Raw genomic sequence first — 13,215 nt, 5'->3', positions numbered from 1 at the left:
AGATTATAACATATCTTTCTATGTGAGGTAGTTACCATATCATCAGACTCCACTTGAGGAGAACCATGTGCAGAAACTGGTGAGTCTACAGACGGTGTGGTTGTTGACCACGTGGATGCAGGACTTGAGGTTGGAAAAGTGGCTTTGTTAATTATTCATTATTAACTGTTTATTAAAAATCCAATTGGGTAAATATATTATGAAAATATCAGTTGCCCAACCAAAAGTATTGTCACAATATCAATATCAAGGTATTCAGTCATATTGTGATACTTAACTTTGTCCATATTGCCCAGCTCTAATGGAGAGCATCATCTGTTATGACAACAGCAAACTAGTCATAATATTTGATTCTGTACCATACAATTTGATTTCACAACCTCCACATCATTTGTCCTCTAACTGTCTAATAGACTAACATTCACTTTACGTTTCTCATATCACAATTTCCTGTACATAAACAGTGTCTATGACCCATTAGTGATAAAGAATTTAATCCAGACATCACCCAGTTATAACATCTATTACTTGTGGTACAAGAAAAGCCTGTCATTTTTCAAAATGTTCATTGATGTTTCATCTTTGACATGTTTTTCCCCCTTCTTAACCTGTAGAACAACAACGAAACTGACCAAATAAGCGCAGAAGATGAGAAGAGTAATGCTTCCAACTGTGAAGACAAAGATGATGAAGAGGAGAGTGAAAACTCACTTACAGCTAGCTTGCTGGGCACTGACATTGAAGAGGTAAATCCATAATTACATGTTTTTAGCTCCACTGGTATTATGTCTTTCCATCCAACTATTGCTCCAGGGCCACAAATCTTGAAATATATCGGACCAATTGCCAATTATATTAGGTAAGCACATACATGAGCTTCAGAGGATGAACCCGGTCAACTGTGTTGAGCCTATTACCTTTTGTTCAGTGCTACTCTGCCGTCACAAATTCAAAGTCAAAATGTCACCTTTGCACACAAGATGTACATGTAGTGTGTTGATTGGTGTGATACTTGGTGATTACATTTGTACTCCCTAAAAACTTTCTACTTGATTGTGGTGACCCTGTGACCTTTTCGTCCAGTGCCACCCTCAGACCAAATGACAAAATTCCTTCTCCCCCTACTTGTCTTCTCCCAACATGCACCAAGCCATTGGGACAACAGCAGCAGAGGGCTTGCATGAATTCAGCGTCATTATTTCATTCACTCAGTAATTCATTCTCTTTCTCTTGTTAACCTATAGAATGTCAACGCTGACCAAATAAGCACAGAAGATGACAAGAGTGATGCTTCCGACTGAAGATGAAGGCGAGGAAGAAGATAATGAAAACTCATCCACAACTAGCCTGTTGGGTGCTGACATTCAAGAGGTAAATACACACTTATCACACAGTTTTTATCTTTGGTTAAATAAATGCCTACATTATAATTCACTGATATTCTCTCAGGTCATCATTTTCCCCTTGTTAACCTCTAGAACAAGGAAGACCTGTCAGATTCCGAAGGGATCATGCCTGATGCTGCCAGGGGTGAAGAGGAAAACGATGTGGACAGTGAGGACTTGGAGTGCAACGTTAGTGGAGAAAACACATCCCAGTTTTCAATGGTATATAGTAAATCGTTCAATGACAGACAGTAGAATAGTTCATTTAGAGAAGCCCAATACATAACATGACTAGATATATGAGCTAGTAGCTGTTTCCTTCTGGAAAATTACATTTGCCAAAGTAAAGAAAATAGGCTGGCGTAATATTTTGCTTTGTTCTGCCACTGCTCACATTTCTCTGTCTCTCTGTCTCTGTCTCTGTCTCTCTCTCTCTCTCTCTGCCTCTCTCTCTTCTCTCTCTGTCGCTCTCTCTTCTCTCTCTGTAGGACAGTGAAGATACTGGCGACAAGCCCTTGTATGCTGGTGCTCCACTTTCAAAAGGAGAAAGTCTATTAATGCTGATGTCCTATCTGTTGCGGCACAATTTAACTGGCGAAGCACTTACTCACTTGCTGGAAATGTTTAACATAATGTTTCCAGGCCTGATCCCATCTTCACATTACCTGTTCCACAAAGAAGTTGGAAGTTCATCTGAATTTGAAGTTAATCTTTACTGTGAAAGCTGTTTAAAATACCTTGGCATTAGAGCTGACTGTCCCTCTCAATGTGACTCTTGCAACACACTATTTGATGCCAGAGCAAACCTGAAAAAAGCTTTCTATTTTCTGGTGTTGCCCCTGCATGCACAGATTAAGCAGCTTCTGCAAGAACACAGCGTCAGTCTTAGTGAAAAAACTAGAACTTTTGGGATTCTCTCTGACATGCAGTCTGGTGAAGAGTATCAAAAGTTATGTGACAGTGGAGTTCTTGGGAAAGACGACTTGACGCTAATTTGGAACTGTGATGGTGCACCAGTTTTCAAAAGTTCAAAGTACAGCATTTGGCCAGTTCAGTGTCAGGTCATTGAACTGCAACCACATGTGAGGAAAAAGTACATTTTGATGTCAGCATTATGGTTTGGGCCAAGTAAGCCATCCATGTTTTCATTACTAACACCACTTGTTAAATAAGCGTCGTTATTAGAGACTGATGGTGCTGACTGGCAAGACACACAGGGAAACTGTCGCGTTTCTGAAGTATTTGTGCTGACTTGTAGCTCCGATTCGGTGGCTCGGCCATTGCTTCGTAACACAAAGCAGTTCAATGGTTTTTATGGTTGTGATTCTTGTTATCACAAAGGTGGTAAAACCTATCCATATGATAGACCTGAACCCCCCCCCCCCTGCGAAATGAGAGAGATCATTTCAGTCATGCAATGTCAGCATCAGTTGATGAGCCAGTGTTTTGGAGTCAAAGGCCCATCTCCTTTAATGAAGCTTGCTCACTTCCAAATGATAAATGGTTTAATTCCTGAATATCAACACAACGTGTGCCTTGGAGTCACTCGGCAACTGTCCACGTTGTGGTTTGACACAGCAAACAGTGAAGCCCCCTGGTACATTGGTAAACAGGTGGAAGAGGTCGATTTGCGACTTGTAAAAATAAAACCTCCTGTTGAGATAACTAGAACGCCAAGGTCAGTGAGTGAAAGGAGATTCTGGAAAGCTTCAGAGTGGCGAGCCTTTCTCCTCTTCTATGCTCTCCCTGTTTTGAAAGGCGTACTCCCTGCCAGATTTTGGAATCATCTGTTCCTTTTGGTGTTTGGCATATATATACATCACTGCAGGATAAGATCAAGACTAGAAGCATCTTGATGGCAGAACTGGCTCTTAAAAAATTTGTAATCGAATTGCAAAGACTGTATGGGAAAGACTGCATGACTTTCAACATACACTTGCTCACACACATCACACAAAGTGTAAAACGCTGGGGGCCTTTATGGGCTACCTCAACCTTTGCATTTGAATCCAATATGGGCACTCTACTCAAGTATTTTCATGGAACACAGTATGTCCCTTCACAAATAGCTAGAAAATTCCTGTTGTGGAGATAATTACCAGAAAGGGCAAAGCATACTATCGCCTCAGCAAGTACCAAGGTTCAGTCATTCTTTGAAGAACTTTATTTTAATAAGCGAAGAACAGAAAAATGTGACACACTAAATGGAAGGGTTTTGGGCACCCCCCCCCCTGCAAGAAAATATCACAACCTCACATAGGCTTGCCATTGCTAAGTAACTGCTTCTGGTCTTACAGCCGTTTTTTGGTTGATGGAGTTCTGCATCACAGTCAAAAATATGACCGACTAAAGAAAAGATTCAACAGTGCTGTATACTTGAAAGATGGTAAATTGGGTCTAATTAACGACTTAGTCGTTTTTAAACAAAAGCGTGCACATCAAAACCCTACATATTGTGCATGTACCAAACATTGCTGTGTACTGGTTGAGGTACTTGCTAAATCTAGCAGGCCTTTATGTAAAGATTCACAGATACAGAGTACTTTCATACATGAGGTGAGGAGGACTGGAAACTTAAGTGCCATCTGGCCTGACATGGTAACAATGAAATGTGGTGTTGCTGAAATGGCTGATAAATTGGACATTACACCTTTGCCAAATCCATATGGACGGGACTAAAAGAGCAGTCATGAGTCATCACAAGTCCAGTGTTGTAGCCACTGATTCATGTAGAGACTTATTGTTTTTTGATGACATTGTAAAAATGCAGATGTATTTTGGTCATGGCTTATAGTAATAGCAGCCAGTGTGAATCAAGTCTGTCACAATGTCCATGCCTTGAAAGAACTGTCATATTTGTTTTCAAATAAAATCAGACAAATGTTCATATGTCTCTGTGGGTTAATAACACTGGGTACATAAAAGATCAGGTTCAGTTCCACCACTGTCTACTCTTCAGCTATTGCACTCCGAAGCTGACCTGTTATAACACAAACTTTACATTATGGAACATGCAGCTTCTCCAGATTTAAAACATGCTGCAGTAAACAACACAGAAGGCAATACTGGATAAGCACAACTACAAGCAAAGTATACTCACATATAAGGCACAGATATTTTAATACTTCATTATACTTTTGTTAAGCATATCTTGATCAAAAGTTTAAGTATAAGTATAGTCTGAATATACTTAAGACTGTTCTGTATACTTCTCAGTATACGCCAAGTATACTGGAGGATAACTTTGTTGAGTATATCTCTCATAAGTACATAAGAAGTAAACTGAAAGTATGCTCTCTAACTTTTAGTTTAAAGGAAGTATACTTGTGGAAGACTTGAATAAACTTCTTTTTTGTAAAGGGTAGACACCTCATCGGGAAGCATCCAAACGGAACCTGTGATGTCTGAAACCAAATGGAGACTGTGGATCATGCTGTTCTGCTTTGTCCTAAATATGCAAATGACAGTAAAGGGATTAAACACATGGACCTCAAAACAACCTTCGCAAATAGCTGTGGAAATTCGGTTTTAAAGCTTGTCTTCACCCATCTACAAAACACAAGCTTGGATCACACAGGATTAATGGCACCTTGTTTATCATGGGGAGGGGACATGATGAGTGTGAGAACTGTGGGGTTAAAGGAAACGCTGAACATGTAATACTGCATTGCAAGATGTAGGAAGTGGAAAGAGAAAGGTCCCAGGATAGAGTCCGAGAGGCGGGACGGGGGTCTGATGGGGATACCGGGAACAGAAGGAGGGTGTCGTAGGAGTTTCTGGAGGTGTGCAGCGGCTACTGAGGAGGCTTTTAAAATCACCAGGAAGGCACTCCTTTCTTTCTTAAGTGACACAAGGTTGATGGGTAGAATTGAATAGGGTAAAATGACGCTACACACTCTTGTACAGTAGGTGACGGTATGCACCTTAAAGTTGTTTGCAATCCGCCAGTAAACCGATAGAAGAAGAAGAAGAAGCAGAAGCAGGAGGAGGAGGAGGAGGAGGAGGAGGAGGGTGTGAGCGTTTTGTTGGCGTTACGGTAGCATAAAGACTACCAACTTTGCAACTGCAATGTTTTTTTAATTAGTTAGTGTGTATCTGATGCAATACCATCTTACTGCATATCCGTCATGCGGTTATGGTTAGTTCGTCTATAGTATGCGAGCCACACAATAGATTTTCAGTCTTAGTGGTTCATGAACTTCTTAATGTGACTAAAGCTGGGGCGGGGAAGGCGCCTTGGGAGTTACTGGAGGTGTGCATAGTGGGCTTTTAGTCTTTTACTCTGTAATACTTAAAATGTGATTGGAACCATAAACCATATGTATCAAACGATGGTGGGGTAACTAAATGTCATTATGTGAATTATATTACTTGCTACATGTAGATAGGAATGCTTGTGTAGCCAAGGCCAGCGAGAGGAGACAAGAAGTCTGGAACAGAGAGCCCCTCGAGGTAGACACGACATGTCAACACAGGATGAACCCTCCCCACCCAAAAGGGGGATAGCTAAGAGAGAGGGGGGTTATGCAGACAGAGGGGATGGTGTAGAGAAGTATAACAAGTCGGGAAGAAAGCTCAAGGCCGTCTGTGACGCATGAACAAGGGAGGTTTAGCATACAAAAAAATCTCACGCACAAAGAAAGACAGACACATAGGGAGGATTGGCTGTTTGTGTCTCCAGATACCTGTCACAATAATAAACTGCGGAGTTATCTCCAGAAACGTCTCGACTGTCTTTTCTTCACATCGACGGACTCGGATGAGGGGATAGCGAACGATACCCCGACAACTCCCTGTCAAGATCCTGAGGAACGGAGACGTTGCAGAGTGGGAAATGGGTGGGGAGAACTCGTTTCGCTTGCTCAGTGGAATTTTTAGTTTACATCCAGTAGATGGCGGTAGTTCGATATTTCAGATACCGACCGCCGCTAAAACCAGGAAGAAGAAGAAGCAGAAGCAGAAGAAGCAGAAGAAGAAGCAGAAGAAGAAGAAGTACCGCTAGGGCTGTAGCTCCGGCGCTAACGGCTCGGCGTGTTCACGGCAAAGGTATCGGCACGCGTGAAACTCCCGGCACACAACCGCGAGACGGTGACGTGTAGCCTTGGCTAGCTAACCGCCTCTTGTGTTCCTCCAACAGGTCGATTTGTCGAGGTGGCCGAGTGGCACAGCTAGCTGCCGTTACTCCCCGCGGTTCCCTGATATGTCTGCACGTCTGTGCGCCAGCATCCCGCACAGAGCCTCCTCCGCCTCCGTCTTGCTGCAGGTCACCCCGCTGCCCCCCCTCACCCCCCAGTCAGCTGACCTGACTGGTTACATACTTGCGCTTTGCAGACGACACAACACCGATCTAACTGTATCACTGTCTGCCGCTTTGGACGCGGCCTTCTCGTCCACATGTCCTCAATATAACGTTATGTCAATGCTTTCTGTGCCAGCAGTACGCCAGATGTGGTGCCCTGCCACCCTCTCAGAGAAGGCTGACCCAGCATGCCCGCTTCTCCTCCCGGACTGGCTACAGCCCGGAGCAGCAGTGCTGCGGTGGTGGTCGCTGCAGGTCGCCGTCCCAGGTCCGACGGTACCGCTCGGCTCGACAGGACCTGCACTTCCAGCTCAACCAAGTCCAGATCAACAGCGTTCTGCGAGCTAGTGAGCAGGTAACGCCTATGGTGGTACCTCTTTGGGGTGGGAGGAGAAGTTTGAATTGGGCAATATTTACCCGAATGACTGTGTTGGATATTAGAACACAGGAATCTGGTAATGAGGTTACTGACATTTTGTCACCCAACTACTAGTCTACTCCTGTATTGTCACCATGTGTGTGTGGTGTGTGTCTGTGTGAGAGTCTGTAAACGGCCAAACTAAAGCACTTGGGGCCTTGATTCTTTTTGGAGGTTATTGGGGACGATCAGGGGCACCTATAAAAAATAGCAGAAAATTACATTAAAATTATGCATAAATATTGTAACGTGGATGGATTAGTAGACACGCTACTTCGCGGATCTGACCCTTTAGTCCAGCGGTTAGCGACGCCTCCTGCGGTGCGGGCGATACGGGTTCGCGTCCCGGCCGCGGCAGTTCCTGTGGTTGCGTTGCCCCCCGAATTCGCTACAATATGCATTTTTCTAAAAATGGCTAAAAACCACTTTTCTCGGCATTTCAGATGATTCTGAGCATCTTTGATTTTTTTCACCTATATACAAAAACATTTCTGGGACTTAGAAATGTTTTGGCATTATGCAAAATATATGCATTTTTGCAAAAATGCACTTATGATCCTCATTTTTTTTGAGGTGGTAGGTATTGTTCCAGACAGGACCAGAAAAATAGCAGAACATTAAGATAATTATAATAATTATGCATAATTATGCAAAATATGCATTTTCTAAAAATGGCTAAAAACCACTTTTCCCAGCATTTCAGATGATTCTGAGCATTTGGGGGAGGGAGTTGGAGTGGGGGGGGCGGTTAGCTAGCAGGATGAAGAGGAGGGAGATTTAGACGGGTGGATAACCAAACCGCTACATTGTAGCGGGGTTCTTCTAGTCTATTTCATAAACAACACCTTAAAGTCCTTGCTAACGTATCTCTAGGCGGCACTGTGTTTCCAAAACCTAAGAGGTTTACGCGGTTGGATTTTATTTCCCACCCAAAATAACGTATCAGCTGAATACCTAGCGTGCCATGTTTGTATTTCAGCTTGTGAGTGTTCCAGAGTTTGATGGTAGGGGACTCAGTGCTGTCAGAAAGTTTGAGAGCAATCAGCTTGCTGCTAACACACCTAATGAGGACCGTCGGAGTGCAGCCACCTGCTTACAGGTAGGCATCTTCTCCCATCTTTATATTTACCTCATCTTCCTCAGTGCATAATTATCACAATGTTGTTTTCACTGTCCTTTAAACATTGTTACCAATGTGCTGCCCTGTTGTTGTTGTGTGTTTGTTGTGTCCTGTTTTTTAAAAATAAATTGTTGATCACAAAAAACAATGTTGTGTTCTCTCTTCCCTCCTCCAGACAAAGGGCATGCTCTTTGGGCTGTTTGATGGACATGGGGGCTGGGCATGTGCTCAGGCAGTCAGTGAGCGTTTGCTGTACTACATAGCAGTGGCGATGATGCCTCAGCGAAGTCTAGAGGAGCTTGAAAGATGTATGGAGCATGGAAGACCTGTCCCTCCCATTTTGCAGTGGTATAAACACCATGGAGACCTTAACTTCCACGAGTCTGCCTCACTCTATGTAGACCACCTCAGAGTCTTCTGGCAAGAATTACTGGATAGTGAGGAACATGGGGACGGCCTGAGGTGTGTGTGTGTATATGCAGTCTAATGGATGCTTATATAAGGCCTCCTTCAGTTGAGCCCTTGGCTCTTTCCAGTCATTGGTTTACCCCTCAAGCACAGTGTCTTAGATAGTATTAACAACTTACAATAATTTCATACCGTATTTCATAACAAAGTTACTGAGTAGTGTAAAATACATGGGACTAAGCAAACTATCAATAATGAATAGAACATTTTTGCATCTGGCTTCATCAAGACACTAAGCTGAGGTAGCTGTGATTGTAGCAGAAAAAAAGGTTTTACTGAAATTCATGCCTAAATTCTCTGTCTTCACAAAAAGTTAATAATTAACTAAAAATAAATAAATAGCTGAACCTTGCAAATCTCAGCCAAAAATAACCTTATAAGTATTCCTTTTGAGGTGTGTGTGTGTATGTAGCTTTCTATGAATGCCAGAAGTGGAGGTGACTTCTACCAGGTTAATTCATCTGATAATGTACAACAGCAAATGTCTGTGCGTGCAGAGTAAAGTTCAGAAACTCTAGCGATTCTTTTTACTTGTTGAAATATTTTCCTTGATGCTAACAAGTAAGATCAGGGTTTTGGCTCAAACCCTTCATTATGCCCTTCTCCCTTTAGTCCATGGGATGCTCTGGATCATACCTTTAAGCGCCTCGACTCTGACATCTCCCTTGAAGCTCAGGTCCCTCTTTCCAGTGACCTTATGAGAAGCACAGCTATACAGGTAACAATTTTAACTATTCACTCAGTTGGCAAGGTTACACGTGGATGGATGGTACACTCGTCCAAATTTGCCCATACAGGTGGCGTTTTCTGGCTGCACTGCCTGTGTGGCCCACGTTGGCATGGAGGGGATCCATGTAGCTAATGCTGGTGACTGCCGAGCAGTGTTGGGGGTGCAGGAGGAGGATGGGTCCTGGAGTGCCTTGCCCCTTTCTTGGGACCACAACGCCGAGAATCAGGCTGAGCTGGAGCGGGTCAGGGCCCAACACCCAAACGAGAGAGAATCAGTAGTCATAGAGGACAGACTACTGGGGGTGAGCTTTCAGCAGTGTAACATAAGCCAGCTATGTTACATTGAAGTGACTGCTGAGCTTAAAATACAAGACAGCACCCATGTCTCTTTTTCTTTTTTTCCCCACCAAGCTAATTGCCCCTGTATTTGTTTATGATGTCAGATCCTGATGCCCCTGCGCGCCTTTGGTGATGTTAGATTCAAGTGGAGTAGAGAACTGCAGCAGAGCGTTCTCGATAGTCTGGACTCTGGAGTAGACCTGGACACTCTGAACATGTACCACTACGCTCCACCCAACTTCCTCACACCGCCCTACCTGGATGTGTCACCAGAGCTAACCTATCACAAGTTGAGACCTCAGGACCGCTTTCTGATTCTTGGCTCTGACGGGCTTTGGGATGAGCTAGGGAGTGAGGAGGCTGTACAGCTTGTCGGGGAGCACTTGAGTGGAATTCATCTACAGGTGTGTGTCTAGAATGGAATTATTACATGCATTCACTTTCTTTTTGTTTAGCACCACTAAGATATTAAATATTGCCATCTCTATGAGACTTTTCTGCTCAGGTCAAGTTACTGACTTGATGAAGATTCCTTCTCTCCCGCCTGCCACTCATAACACGGTTGACTTGGTGTTGAGGTTTCGCAAGAGAGCACATCTGCGACACTGCAGGACTTTGTCACCGAAAAACCCCTTCTTTGCACCATTGTGAGGAGACATTTAAGTACACCTACTCAGAAGCATGCCTTAACCCTTAGTTTATGTGCATGCTGCTCAGCTGTTGTGCCATCACCCTTACTGGGTAATACGAATATGTGCTCTCTTTCAAACACCATTGTCAATAGTAAGTTTATTGTTTTTAGAATATAAATTGAGCTTAGTATAAAACTAAGCATTAAGTCTTAAAAGTGTATCAAAAGTTTGATGGTGTTTGCTTACTTATCTTCCATTACCATTCCTGTTTAGCATCCTGTAAGCAGCTATTCCTGTATCTAGGCTACATATCTGGCAATGCTGGCTTCTCCTCACATATGTTGGATGTTTTTGCCCATTATTTATTGATGTGTCGTTGAGCCTGAACTTTCTGAGGGAGTCAGATGGATTCAACCTCTGAGAGGAGCTATTGTATAGATAAAAAACAAAAAAATACAGTAAACGGAATACAGTAGTAGTAGTAGTAGATAAGTGGAATACAGAGAACTGTAAATAAAATGGGAAAGGAATATTTTAGAAGCACATACCCTCACAATGTCCTCATGCCTGATTTATGGTTCCGTGTTGAGGTGACCATGGGGCCCCACCGTAGGAGCCTGTAGTGTAACATTTGATTTATACTACTGCATAGACACGGCCCCCGTACAACATAATAGCACTGCTTCAACACTAGATGGCAGTGTCATTCATACTACGCTGCAGTAGCTAGATTAGCTAAAAGAGCTAATTTTGTTGGCATTATTAATAAGGAGAAAATTATGTTTGAAAGAGGACATGGCCTGTGGACCACTAAACACGGTGAGGCAGGAGGACGGGGAATTCACCGTTGGCTTGCTAAATGTGAGCGATGGAAATACTGCCACGTACCGGCACCTGAAACACATAGCAGGTAAGTGGCCCAAGCAAACCAGTCGCAACTTTTGCGGTGTCTGCGTAACCCGCATAGCCGACTCAACTGCGGTGACACTGCCATAGCCATCAGTGGAGCCCTGCTGTCACCTCAATGCGGAAGCATAAGTCAGCCATCAGACCACGTGAGAAGACTTGACCAGATTAAGGCAAAATTCCTACATAGTATACCTGTAAGTGCTGTCAATCAGATATTGTTTTTAGATGTCCCATTTAATGTTTCATATTCTCTCTCTCTCCTTTTGCCCCCAGGCTCCCGTTTCTCCATCTGAGAGGCAACTAAACTTGGGTCAAATGCATGACCTCCTGCTGAAACGCCAGGCCCGTGCCTCTCCCGCTCTGGACCGCAACGCTGCCACACACCTCATCAGGCATGCCCTGGGCAAAGGGGACTATGGAGAGCTATGCCAGGAGAAACTGGCCTCCATACTTGCACTTCCAGAGGACCTGGCTCGAATGTACAGGGATGATATTACAGTTACTGTTGTGTATCTGAACTCGGACCTGGCCAAACCCCACCACAGCTAACGAAAAGCTTTTCTGAATATCAGATGGACATGCCACATTAATGCAACATTTCTTCAACTTTCCTTTTCAATACCATTTCCATTTCTTCTTTTTCTCTATTTTTGGACGAAAAGGGGAATTACTAGCGCTTAAAATAAAAAAATGATTTGGAAACCTTTTTTTTTTTTTTACCCGAGAGGAGATTGTGAAGTCTTGTTTCCTGTTCAGTTTATGGCACTTTAGATTTTTACCAAGGTTATCTTTATTCCAATCAGTTTATTATTGTACAAGTCTTAATTATATCACAGATTTTATTAGCCATTGATGTTTGCCCTGTCCTAAACTGTGAAATGCAATCTTCAAGGATGATTTGCTCACAAATCTGATATGCATCGTGTTGCATATCAGAGACGGGAAGTGGTTCAAGTTAATGATGGACATGGTAATAATGCACAAATTCACTTTCTAATGTGTCTGACAAAATCTGTGAAATGTGTTTTGATTTTTGTACCTGCAGTATTTGGTTTTGGCCATTCATTGTGGAAGTTGTCTTTTCTATTTGCTTTGCCGTAGTGAATATTTACTTTTTGTCATTTGTGAATGTGCTGTCTTGTTTTGTCACTGAAATACATTTAAAGTGACACTTTGATGAAAAAGGGTTACATATGTGACCTGTTAAACAGTTGGAGATTGCATTGTTTTACATGTGATGAAAAGCACAAGCACCTAGTTTAAAAAGTAATGAAACACTTTATCTTGGTCACTGTCTAAAGAATCAACTGCTGTTAAAAGTTTGAACTTCTGCTGCCAGAAACAGACAGACCTTGCAAAACCAGCAGCGTTAACCTGCCGTTTGCTGACTGTCACAGGAACCTGTCCTGCTTCTCAGGTCTTTTATAAGCACTAGCATGCTGTCTTGGCTGAGAAATGTGAATACCTGTTTGACATAGATTATCCCGTGGGGATCCAGAGATGCAAACATGATGTAAGTACTTAAAAGATAAATTTTAGATAATAAAAGCTACTTACGTGCAACAGCGAAGTTTTTTGTGTCAAAACAAATGCAGCGGCAATATACTTGCATAGTAAACACAAAGTAGCATGTCTGCCAGTGCCCAAGGTCACCTTTACCTGTCCTCATGTCACACGAATCCCATCCTGTTAAAGTCAAATCAACCCAGTATTCAGCTGGCATCAGCAGGGACAAGGACAAGCAAAAAGCCAACACGTTACACTCTATTGTCATGTATTGGCTTTGGGCGGCACAGTGGCGCAGTGGTTAGCGCAGTCACCTCACAGCAAGAAGGGCCTGGGTTCGAGCCCCAGGGTAGTCCAACCTTGGGGGTCGTCCTCTGTGGGGAGTTTGCATGTTCTCCCTGTGTCTGCGT

At 43.1% G+C, this 13,215-nt stretch overlaps 1 protein-coding gene across 2 annotated transcripts; it reads left to right on the top strand.

Annotated features, from left to right (window-relative positions):
• Window positions 1–6,364: 6,364 nt before the first annotated feature.
• pdp2 (putative pyruvate dehydrogenase phosphatase isoenzyme 2) lies at window positions 6,365–12,856 on the top strand. Of its 2 annotated transcripts, XR_008810420.1 has the most exons (10): window positions 6,365–6,431; window positions 6,523–6,648; window positions 6,824–7,039; window positions 8,082–8,201; window positions 8,398–8,684; window positions 9,303–9,408; window positions 9,488–9,721; window positions 9,863–10,162; window positions 10,264–10,405; window positions 11,573–11,694. XR_008810420.1 is itself a non-coding variant. In XM_056282700.1 (9 exons), the coding sequence occupies exons 2-9, from the start codon at window positions 6,586–6,588 to the stop codon at window positions 11,846–11,848; spliced, it is 1,602 nt and encodes a 533-aa protein (XP_056138675.1). In that variant the 5' UTR covers window positions 6,365–6,431; window positions 6,523–6,585; the 3' UTR covers window positions 11,849–12,856. The 2 variants fall into 2 exon arrangements, 1 of the variants encoding a protein (XP_056138675.1); XM_056282700.1 differs by lacking the exon at window positions 10,264–10,405 and having other exon boundaries at window positions 11,573–12,856.
• Window positions 12,857–13,215: the final 359 nt, after the last annotated feature.

Source organism: Lampris incognitus, chromosome 6, assembly GCF_029633865.1.
Source record: "Lampris incognitus isolate fLamInc1 chromosome 6, fLamInc1.hap2, whole genome shotgun sequence".
NCBI lineage: Eukaryota > Metazoa > Chordata > Actinopteri > Lampriformes > Lampridae > Lampris > Lampris incognitus.
Note: the sequence above shows the minus strand (reverse complement) of the source record. Positions and strands in the feature narration are given on the sequence as shown.

Coding starts and splice junctions, on each gene's coding strand:
- pdp2 (XM_056282700.1), top strand. CDS start 6,586: ATGTCTGCACGTCTGTGCGCCAGCATCCCGCACAGAGCCTCCTCCGCC. Junction 7,040..8,081: donor TTCTGCGAGCTAGTGAGCAG/GTAACGCCTATG, acceptor TTTGTATTTCAG/CTTGTGAGTGTTCCAGAGTT. Junction 9,722..9,862: donor TAGAGGACAGACTACTGGGG/GTGAGCTTTCAG, acceptor TTATGATGTCAG/ATCCTGATGCCCCTGCGCGC.